We start from the raw sequence: 11725 nt of genomic DNA, 5'->3' as shown, positions 1-11725 counted from the left end.
CCCAATGCTGGGGCTGTCCCCTGCCAGAAAGGTCAGAAACTACACTTCTTAAGGTGCAACCCAATCAGTTTATCGGACTGGAGAACAGCTGAAATGGACGTTGTTTTATACAGCTTTGTTGGAAGTGGAAATTACCACTAATGAGTCAGTAGGAACTTTCTTTCATTTACTATTTCATACTATAGAATAAAGTTACACCTCAAAGGAGACACCAAGTTTGATAATTAACCTGTAGGAGCTACAGTAAAATATGACGTTCTTGGAGGGGGAAAAATGTATGTAGCTGTTTTACTTTATTCGGTCTGTGGTGTGTGAGGTCAGTGGTATGTGTGCTGAGGAGTCTGGCCTTAATTTTATTGTAAGAAATGCGTTTGGGATTGTTGCTCGATCGGGTCATGGGTTCTGGTTTTAGTTCTGGAATGTCACTCAAAATAAAACAAAACTATGGGGGTGGCAGGGGGAGAATTATGATGGTTAGAGACAGCAGTGGTAGAAAACCTGTCTTATTTTTGAATCAAGTAGTAAATCCCAAATCTGTTTGCTGTTATTCATCCCAGTTATTTTTCAGTTCGTTGCCTGTAACTACCGTGCAATTGTAATGAGGGTTTAGTTTAAACAAGGCATGAAGCTGTTCCCCATTCTTTTGTTCTGAATCTCTGGGATTGCACATACCTGGCTGCCTGTGTGAGCAGATACCTGAGTTGTTAGACCTCATCCAGGGAGGCCACCACTGCCCAGAGATTCCTGCCTTAACGGTGACTGCGGCTGCCTTTGGCCTTTGTGTTTCCTGAGTTCTGCTCTGCTTTCAGTGTTCCGAGGCAGGGATGGGATATCTCTCTGTTGTTGGTTGGTTTGTGTTGCAAAGAGCCAGCAGAAACAGCGTTTGCTGGGACCCCAAAACGGTGCTGTGACATGGTGAAGAAGTGCTTTTCCAGTTATTTTATAGTACTTTGTTAAATAGATAGAAACCTGATGTGAATATTTTTTCCTATTTCCATATTTTTGAAGGAACTTAAGGTAGATTCATAACCAAGCTTCAAGTTCTATATTTTTACACCTTTGTTGACTGCCTCAGTTTAGTATAGACTTCTGGAAATAATCTTCTTGCCTTTTCTCTTTTTTTTTTTCCCCTTTTTTCCTTTAGAATTGCCAAAATGCTTTGGAATTCTTAAACTATTCACAAACCGAAGTCTCTGAGGATACAAAATCATAAGAACACGAGAAGCAGCAAGGAGGATTCAGTGCCAATGCAGCAACAAAAAAGACAGCCAGAATTAGTGGAAGGAAATCTTCCTGTTTTTGTTTTTCCTACAGAACTTATATTTTATGCAGATGACCAGTCGACACACAAGCAGGTGTTGACTCTATATAACCCCTATGAGTTTGCCTTAAAATTCAAAGGTGAGTTTCTTAGGTTAAGTTCTGTTTAAGGGTCATTTGGTGATCTTGAACAGTTCCAATTATAATTCATGTAACAAATCATATTTGTGACAAAACTGAGCTCCTGTCTTTATGTGCATCTGTTGATGAAGCTGGCGAGGCATTAATTCATGAGTTGTTACCACTACTGTCCTTTTCATTGCAGTTCTTTGTACAACTCCAAATAAATATGCGGTGGTTGATGCTACTGGTGCTGTGAAGCCTCAGTGCTGTGTTGATATGTAAGTAAAAGTTGGTTGTGGTTGGTTTTTTTTCTAATTTCTTGATCACCTTAATTTCTTTTCTTATATAAGATGTAGTAAATGACAGCATGCATAGTATAAACTAAGTTGGATAAAGTTACAATATTTTCCTAATCTCTTACACGCTTGTGGCTGTCTGGTCTGTGCTATTCTTTCACTCTAGGGCAGAGATATCACAATATTGGAGATATTTTCTTCTTTAATTTTGTCTTGAGGCATACATAAAATGGTAGTAACTGGATCCTCTAGTATAGTTTGTAAACCAGCAGGGAGGGTAATATGAGCCTCCTCTGAGTACTTCTTTGTTATTTCTAACAAGAAAAGCAAGACACCCCCCCCCAGGGTTGGGATTTCTTTGTGAGAAATAATTTGTTTGCAGATGGGCAAAATGAAAATGAATGCAGTTCTACTGAGCACACTTTCCTGGGCCGTGGTTAACGAAGGTACTTTTCCTGCCTTTCACCCTGAGCGCCTCCCTCATTCTCAGATCTCTCTGTCTCCCCTTTACATGTTTCTCCTGTCAGGTCCCAACCCAGCAACAGAGAAAAGGCAAAGGCCAGTTACGTGACCACAATAACGCGTAGGGTCTGTAGGCTGCTATAATTCAAAGTGGAGTAGGTCTATAAGCTAAAATAGCCCCATCTTTTTCATCTTCCATTTGCCACATTATTTCTGTGCTGATGTACAGATACAGCTAAAGAAGGTATGAAGTACCAAAAAGAGCAGACTGAACTTTCTCACTAGAAATTTGCAAACTGTAGAACACCTTTGAGAATCTCTGGCTGACAAATGGCCATATACAAAACCCCACTGCTGATCTGTCTTTTGTCAGATAAATAATACTGTGCTCGGGGAATGGCTTTTTCCTGTAGACTCTTTTCCTTAGGTGTAATTTGGAAAATTCCAAGGACTCACCAAATAGAAAGGAAGTTTAAAACATGGAACTAGAATTTTCAGTGCGCAGGGGCAACAATCCTAAAAATGGAACAAACCAGGTGAGGATATACCAGTGTATCAGTGAGCTATTCCCATATTTTGCAGACATTTACACAAGGTTGATTACATTCAGTTCACCTTAAAGAAGTGCCTTTTATTAAATTAAGGAAAATAAGACCTATGTGTTTTTCCAAGGGAATTTTTCGTGCAGCAGAATCCCCATCTCATTCCACTGGTTGCTCTCTAAGGGCAGCGTTTACTGCTGGGATATGAGCGGCACTATGCAAGTAGGGCCGTTTGCCAGATAAACAGATATTCTACAAAGCTTCCAATTATGCAATGGTCTCTAAAAAGAAACAGGAGAATGTATCTGTTTATAAGGGTCTGCAGAAAACATCTCTTTGCTTGGCAGCAGGCGCGTGTTCTCATAGCACGGTGTTATGTCAAGATTCTGTTTAGGTTGGTAGTTAGTACCGAGGTACTGAGAATAGAAACAACAATTTAAAAGGAGGTGTTAAAGGAAGAAATAGGAGTTGAATCTGCTGCTCTGATGTGCTGGGACTTGTATGAATTAGGATTGTCGGGGGGGGGGGGAGGAGAGGGGGGAAGCCTTTTGTTGTAGTGAAGGCAGTTGCCCAGCCAACCCTCGGCTTGCTGAAAGCCTGTCATAAGCACACTCTTTTTGCCTCTGACGTGACGTAAAACAACGTACATTCCTGCAGCCTTCTCGCTTGGGGGTGGCTTGGTCTCTGTTTCCTTGTTGAACAGTCTATTCAAACTAGATACAGGTTCCAGCTATGTGGTAATGACTGTAGATACCTTGATGTGATATACTTCCTAAAGGAAGTATAAAAAAAATGAAGACTGAAACACAAACATCTGTTTATTGCAGCAGTTTAAAGTATGCTTTTTCACAAAGACAGGTTTCTTGAAGCAATTTTAAGGCGGCTATCCTGCCTTACTAAGGGTAGAATGATTTTTTTCCCCTCAGAAGATGGCAACCTTCTTGAAGCCAAATCACTTATATGTAGGTATTTTTTCAGATTAGCTATTGTTATCTTAGAAATTTAGACTAGCCTCCCACAAAAAAAAGGTTTCCACTTTGGAAAAATAATTAAAATCCATGTTATCTCTTAGACCTGATACAACTTCAAAACCTAGAACTTTTTAATGCTAGGTAGGTATTTTCATAGTGGATGATAAATGCAGAGAGGAGGCAGTTGAGCAGAGCACAGCTCAGAAGGTCTGTATTGCCTTCGATCAGTGTCATTTTAAAACTGCCTTTTGTAGGTCCCACATACGCTTTTTTTTCCCATGAAATGCCATAAAAATAGAAGGAATGCAACAACTGTCCCTGTTTTACTGTTGAAGCCATCTTGGGTTTCAGTGTATTCAAACCAGTAGAGCAACAGAGTGGCTGCTGGACAGTGAGAAGTTTTACCAAGAAAATAACTGGAGTCTTTAGCTCTAATTCAGAGAACACGGTTATGCTCACACAGCAAGAGTCGTGGCTGCAGCTTGTGTAGCTGCTCTTGGTAGTCAGTGAAGTCTCTGCAGCATGGTGCGTTTCAGTGCAGGCTACGATGCGGGCTTGAGGGAGCTAGATTGATGAGCAGAGCTCTGTCGCCGATACTCAGACTCCCTCACTGAAAGACAGGTGAGAAATGTTTGTGTAGATACAGAGTTGTCATTTTTACTGCACTGCGACACGCTCTTAAATGGTGGGCTTCTGATTTTGAAAATCCCTTTGCATCTACCTGACTCCTTAATGTAGAGGGAGTGAGTTTTGCTTCTTGGAAAGTATAATTGTAGAGCTCTGAGCCTGGTTTCCTCAAGAAGCTGGACTTTCACCATCATCTCTCCGGGTGTTCAGCAGTCTTACTTTTCTCCTTTCCTGCCCTGTCCGCTCCAGTCCCTCCTCATACTTTTTTTTAAAAATCATTGACCAGCATCAAACAACAGTGATAAAGGAGGAGGCTTCTTTCGGATAATTGATGTTTCATGCAAACTGGCAGCTAGGCTTCAGATTGAGGCAAAGGTATTATTGAGATAAATAATTAACTGTTCTTTTTAGCCAGCCAATTGGAGCAGATATACTTGAGAACCAGAGCGAAAATAGGGAGAGGAGAGAGAAGGCAAGATCTAATCTTCAAGAACATGGAGCGATGGAGGAGGGAATGGGGATCTGTACTATTGCAGTGTATCTGTGTATGGGGGAAGGAGGGGAAACATGGGGATGTAGGGCGTAATTCCACAGGAGATGTGGTTTTTATTAGTTCCTCTGTCTGAAAACGTTGTTTTCCTCTGCAGTGTGATTCGTCACAGAGATGTTCGGTCTTCTTACTATGGTGTGATAGATAAATTCCGTCTACAAGTGTCTGAGCAGAGCCAGAGGAAAGCATTAGGGAAAAAGGAGATTATTGCTACACTACTTCCATCTGCAAAGGAACAACAACAACAAAAGGAAGAGGAGGAAAAACGAATAAAAGAACACCTGGCTGAGAGTGTCTTTTTTGAGCAGACTTTGTGTCAACCAGGTAGCTAAAATCTTTTACCCCTCCTGCCTTCTGAATCCGTTACGAGTAGCTCAAGTAACTAGAAAGCCTAGACTAAAATTCAAGATAATTCTTTTTAGTTACCTGTAAGACTGCTGTCTTTATCACTGGGGAATTACACTGCCCAAGAACCCAAACTATGGCTATTCCGCTTACGCTGTCTGGGTTAATGGAGACCCTCTGCTGCCCCAGGTTTGTGTGTCATTCCTTGGAGGGTGCATCCTTTGGTGCAGAGGTTGTGTTGCAGCCAATGGGAATTTATCTGCAAAAAGGATGGTAGTTATTTTTTCCCTTGGGCTCTTTCAGAACATATGCCCCTTCTGAGTTTGTTCCAAACCCTTAATCCTCCATTTCCTGTTGAGCAGGAAATATTGCCAAAACATCTTCTGAAGTGCTCCTTGTTCTGCGCCATCTCATTTGTCTGTCTCACAAGTACAGAAAAGCACAGTTTCTACCTGAAAAGTCTTTGCACGTTTCATACGTGAGGAAGTGAATCAACAGTCTTGGGCAAAATCTGGACTGTCCAGTTAAATTGAGGTGGTAGGAGGAGATATAAAAAGTATCAAGTTTTACCAGAACTGATTCTTGACTTGCATCTTGTCTACCTTCTTGTTACTTTTACCGATTTATACTGTAATATTCTTGTCACTGTTTTGTTCTTCATGGCCAGAACAAAAATTAATTCCAGAAAATAGATGAACCTGCTTGAGAGTGTTCCTCTTATTAAAACCAAATGGTTTCACTATCTGCCCATAGTTTGTTGGCTGGTGAAACACCTTTTACTTACCTTTTTACTCAAAAATCCCCTCAAGACAGGTATTAGTAAGATACGTGGTAAAAGCAAACCCCCAAGGTCTCTGGGCTCGGAGAACAGAATGTTAACAATGATAGTGGTTCCAGTACAGAGGGTCTGACCAGCCTGAACAATCTGATACTGGTCTTAATCCAAACGCTGTTTCTCTGCTTAAAAAACTCATTGACTGCATGATGTTGCTTCCTTACAGAAAAACAGCAAACAGAGCAACTGCAGCCTTTGCATGTAACCTGTAACCTAGAAATTAGAGATTTATGGAATTAAAACGGGACACATACTGCTAGTCACTGAGGATAGAAAAAACTCGATAGAAACATTGGCTAATTTCCAGTGAGTCTTAAGAATTTGGTTAGAGGTATCCAAGTGACACGTTACCAGCTCTGTTCCAAGATGACGCTGTGTGCCTTTGAGTAGCTTCCAGCTGTTAAACCGCAGCGCAATAAAAGAGTACGAAGGTCAGTTCAGCTGTAGTTTGCATTTCCTTATTCCACTGATAGCGGACTGTCAGAATGGTTCGCTCTCACCAGTTTTTAAAGTAAGATTCAAGCATTTCTAATTTGTGGCACATGAAGTGGTTCTGGCAACCCTTGAATCCTCCAAAGAAAGAAGGAGAATGCGTCTGGCCCAAGAACTCGTGCTCTTGCCATAGCCAGGTTTTGTTCTGGGGGGGGAAGCAGAGTTTGTCCTCATGGATTACTAATCACTGAAGGAACATATCAAGGAATGGAGCTGGGATGCGTGGTGAAACCTCAAGAGCTGCTGAAGCATCCAGCTGTCAGGAGTGTGTATATATAGCTACGGGGCCTGGCAGGCTCCCTTCCTCCCGGAGGGAGCGGTTTGGGAAATCATGTGAAAACAAGTTCCAGCATCAGAACAGGGAGCAGCCTTCTCTGCTGCAAAACGCGGAAGGTTTAAGAGGGTGGGTTTAAGAGGTGTTTTCCACCCCCTCCAAACTCCAAAGGGAAAAGAAAATCTCAGGATATTGCAGCAAACAGGTTTGCAGAATATGTCCTGCTTATATTGGGCGGATATTCCTTACAGTTGGTACCGTCTTGTTTTTCAGAAAACAGAACTGCCTCGTCGGGACCTAGTTTACTAACAGTCTTCCTAGGAATAGTGTGTATCGCAGCACTAATGCTACCTACATTGGGGGAAATGGAATCCCTGGTGCCTCTCTACCTCCACTTAAGTGTGAATCAAAAGTTAGTAGCTGCTTATGTTTTAGGTAAGTATTTCGGATTTCCTAAATGTTTTCTTGCAACTTCTGCGATTTGGGAAACTCCTCCTGTGTTTGCTGGTGGCTGACAAAGCACCACGTTACATTTTGGTTTGTATCTCCACTTATATTTTAACTTGCAGCCATAGTGACATCAGGGTAAATTAGTTACTGTAAGTATTTTAGACCAGATATAGTTGATATTTATTACATACAGGCCACGACGCGTTAATGTCAGCTTCACTTGATGCCTGGCCAGCTGTAGTCATCTGCCAGTAAAACTGAATGGAACATGCTGTTTCTTATTCTTAGATTGAAATAGAGAATTACTCCATTGCAGAACCTACATTTTTCTGTTATTTTATTTCTCTCTCCAACCCCAACGAGCTGGCTGCAAAGGCTCCATTCACTACTTTGTTGATAAGCAGTTGAAATGTGTAGAACTAAGTTGTTGTAAACGCTCCTAAGAGACCACCACCATCCCGGTTTGTAACTTTGCTCTTACATTAGCAAGCATAGAGAAGTCGCACGCTTCATTTGTTATGACTATTTTTCTATAACTATTTCAGATTTGAAGAACAGTCACTCTAAACTCAATTCTCCTGTCCCGCTGCCTGGCAGAAAGGAGGATTTAAAGGAAAGGAGCTAGGCAGCTTCAAACTGATAGCTAGAGGTGAGGTAGTGGTGGGGAAAGGTGCAAGATTCCTTTGGTAGCAGCGTCTTTAGTGTTCATGAAAAGATTCTTCTGCTGTATGTAACTTGTGCTCATCTAGAGTTGATTGCCCTTGAGAAGACGAAACCACCTTTCTTCCACAAGGAAGTACAACTGGATTGTGTAGCACTGAATTGAAAAGGGGGGTTAATCCCGTGCCAACTGGGCTGTACAACATTTGAGAAGTATTTGCTTTATTATTATTTATTTATCTATTATTGCCTGAAAGTCTCTGTACAAGAGGTCATAGAATCACAGAATGGTTTGGGTTGGAAGGGACCTTAAAGACCATCTAGTTCCCACCCACTGCCCTGGGCAGGGACACCTCCCACCAGACCAGGTTGCTCAAAGCCCTGTCCAACCTGGCCTTGAACCCCTCCAGGGATGGGGCATCAACACCTTCTCTGGGCAACCTGGGCCAGGCTCTCACCACCCTCACAGCAAAGAATTTCTTCCCCAGATCTCATCTCAATCTCCCCTCTTCCAGTTTAAAACCATTACCCCTCGTCCTGTGGCTCCCCTCCCTGATGAGGAGTCCCTCCCCATCTCTCCTGGAAGGGGCTCTAAGGTCTCCTCAGAGCCTTCTCTTCTCCAGGCTGAAGGTATAGGCTGTCCTGTAGCTCCTTCCAGAAGCTTCTGTTCTTACCCTGCAATGATTTAGCCCATCCAAGCGAAGGCCTACAGCAGTTCTGGTAGTACTGAATCTCTGAGTTAATACAGACCTTAACAAAGAGCTGAACTGCAATTTCTCTTTCACGGATAAATTGCTTGTGTGATGAAAGGCAACGTTACAGCTCTCTGCTCTCATGCTTCCATGTTCAAAATCTTTCTAAAGTAATGAACTTAAATCCGTGCGTAGTGGTGGGATAGTAAAATAGTCTCAGAAGTGTCTTTATCTATGGTGAGCTCTGTAGGCTCCAGCTGAGCTCTCTGCAGTGGAAGGCTCTGACGTTAACATCGGCTGAGCCTGCCAGTGTTACCAATTCTGGTCACATTGCCAAAGAACTGGGAAATTACTATTTTCATAGAACCATAGAATTGTCTGGGTTGGAAGGGACCTTTCAGATCACCTAGTCTAACCATCAACCTAACTCTGATAAAAAAAAACCCATCACTACACCATGTCTCTAAGCACTATGTCAACCCGGCTTTTAAATACCTCCAGGGATGGTGCCTCAACCCCTGCCCTGGGCAGCCCATTCCAGGGCTTCATAACCCTTTCAGTGTCAAAATTGTTCCTAATATCCAACCTGAACCTCCCCTGGTGCAACTTGAGGCCGTTTCCTCTTGTCCCATCACCTGTTCCTTGGGAACAGAGACCGACCCCCCCTGGCTACACCCTCCTTTCAGGGAGTTGTAGAGAGCGAGAAGGTCTCCCCTCAGCCTCCTTTTCTCCAGGCTGAACACCCCCAGCTCCCTCAGCCGCTCCTCACAAGACTTGTGCTCCTGACCCCTCACCAGCTCCGCTGCCCTTCTCTGGACACGCTCCAGCCCCTCAATGTCTTTTTTGTGCTAAGGGCCCCAAAACTGGACACAGCCCTCGAGGTGGGGCCTCACCAGTGCCCAGTACAGGGGGATGATCACCTCCCGAATCCTACTCACCTACTTCATATTGCGAAAGGTTGGAATTGAAGGAGCCCTGATGTTTTTCCATATGCCTCTGCCTCGTGCAGTATAACTCGTTGCTGAGAACTTGCAGGTTTGTACTTTTTCTGGTATCTGCACATAATTGAAGGAAACTTTTTGGTGTACCATGAGTAGGTTTATTAGCCCCATATTTCCTACTTTCATCTGATTTTAATTGTTTTTAACCTCTATCAGAGCTGTATCTGGGTTTTTTATCTCCCTCTTTAGAGGTCACAACACACAGGTCCCTACACAGACTGACAAGGAAGCTTAAATCTTTGTCTAAAAATCATCTCCCATCAGTTATTCTGCCCAGAGCAGGAACAAAAATGTCTTGGAGCCTTGAGATGATGCAGCATCGGAGTCGCGCTGCCCATAACTAGCCTCCCCGCCCCTGAGATCTGGTGGCTCTTGTGCTGGTGTCACACTGATCCAGTCAAAACCTGGATGCTGAGATTTTCCAGTGGTGAGATCAATAACTGTTTGGAGTATTTACAGCTGCTTTGAAGTTTGGTTACTTGAGACACTGCACTGCGGTGTCATTTTTACACAGATTTTGACTACATCAAAATTTGGAGCAATACTTCCAATATTGAAGTGTATATATAAATTCATTCTTAATGTATTTGTGCACTTCGACCTTATTTTCTGGCCTGTGCCAGGGTAAACCATCTTGTCTTCAGTTTAAATGTTTTATGCATTGAAATGAAAGCATTTAGTTCTTAATTCTTGTCTTTCAGGTCTCATCACCATGGTTATTTTGAGAACATGAGCAATGAGTCCATAGGATGTCAAACACCTTACTGTATATTCACATCATGAATGTGGACTGCCTTTTACTCCCATTTGGCTCACTAAGGCGCTAGCAAAACCCTTTGGTGATTTCAGATACCTTCAGAAGTGTAATATATTTTAACTATGTATAATAAATGAAAGACTCAAAGCACTTTTGGGTGCTTCTGTAACAGACAGCTATGAAATGTTCAGTGATACCTGTGAAAATTAATTTGAAACAAAAACCTTTTATATCTATGCCTACTGTAAAAAAAAATATCCTTATTAAAGCAACGTTTGTTAATTTTTAGTCTTACGTTCACATCAGTGCGTGATCACTATAAAAGCAAACCGTCTTCTGTAAAACCTCTGTTTGGTTTGTGGTTGGAGCTGGCGAGGCCGCTGCGGAACACGTGTGTGTACGGACTGGGGGGCTGAGGGGCACAGCTAAAGCAGGGAAGAAAATGAAAAACTATGAAATAAACCATGAATTTTAGGTGAAGAATTCTCAAATTCCTTCCTTCCTTACCAATACATCGTGGAGTGCTTGTTTTCTTACCTGGGGGGAAATAATTTCTGCAACAGCCATTTTGTATCACAAATGTAGACAATAAAACCAAGTTCTGTAATCACAGAATCACAATCAGATCCCTTCCTTTCTTAGGGACGCATACGCTGTGGGAATTAAGTGGCTTGAACAGAAGCTGAACTCCCACTACACACCGATATAAAATTCTGCGTTTTTTCCCTATTTTAGAGACTAAACCATGTATAAAAACTAAACCACGGGTATTTCTCTACACCTTCCCTTCCCCCCCAAGCCAAGGCGGGTATTTCTTTTGGCTCAGAAACAGCCTGTTTTATATTGGAGGTGACCGTTTATCTTGTTTCATATAACAACTGCTTCCCTTCATTTGACGTTTTGTTGTTGAGATGTTAAGTTTAAAAATACTTGTACTGAAGGGTCGCTGTCACTGCCTTTCATTCATACACCAGTCTTTATAAGAAGCCTCTAGAATATGCTCTGATCTGTGTAAAAAACACTTTGGAAATTAAGCTTCCTTTCCCCCTGCATGTTACGGGTCACTTTTCTTTTTATGCATGGACGTACAAAGAAACCATGTGGAAATGAGTGTTGTTTAAAAAGAAAAAAAAAGAGGAGAAAGGTTGAAGTTGTTAATCATTGTACGTTTTTTCTCATATAAAATACAACTAAGTAAGTCTCTACAGGGCAATAAAATGTTACTCCAGTTGAATTCTCAGAAGGACTGAGATTGTGTCATCTATCAGCATCAGATGATAAAGAAACAGTGAAACATTAACATTTGTTAAAAAAAAAATAAAATAGATGTTCCTGGTTTGAGAGCTCGGTGCCCTGCACGTGTTCCCGGAGCCGTGCGCTCCCACCAT

The 11725-nt window shown here is 42.2% G+C and overlaps 1 protein-coding gene across 3 annotated transcripts; it reads left to right on the top strand.

Moving 5' to 3' along the window:
• The first annotated feature begins 1144 nt into the window (after nt 1-1144).
• Nucleotides 1145-11575, top strand: MOSPD1 (motile sperm domain containing 1). 3 transcript variants are annotated; one of them, XM_074147646.1, is made up of 5 exons: nt 1145-1401; nt 1586-1661; nt 4929-5155; nt 7051-7212; nt 10282-11575. In XM_074147646.1, the coding sequence occupies exons 1-5, from the start codon at nt 1248-1250 to the stop codon at nt 10311-10313; spliced, it is 651 nt and encodes a 216-aa protein (XP_074003747.1). In that variant the 5' UTR covers nt 1145-1247; the 3' UTR covers nt 10314-11575. The 3 variants fall into 3 exon arrangements, with proteins under 3 accessions (XP_074003747.1, XP_074003746.1, XP_074003748.1); XM_074147645.1 differs by lacking the exon at nt 10282-11575 and adding an exon at nt 7773-7876 and having other exon boundaries at nt 1248-1401; XM_074147647.1 differs by lacking the exon at nt 7051-7212 and having other exon boundaries at nt 1248-1401; nt 10282-11450.
• Nucleotides 11576-11725: the final 150 nt, after the last annotated feature.

Source organism: Numenius arquata, chromosome 5 (assembly GCF_964106895.1).
Source record: "Numenius arquata chromosome 5, bNumArq3.hap1.1, whole genome shotgun sequence".
NCBI classification, from domain to species: Eukaryota; Metazoa; Chordata; class Aves; order Charadriiformes; family Scolopacidae; genus Numenius; species Numenius arquata.
The sequence above is the reverse complement of the archived record's forward strand: the minus strand, read 5'-3'. Positions and strand labels throughout refer to the sequence as shown.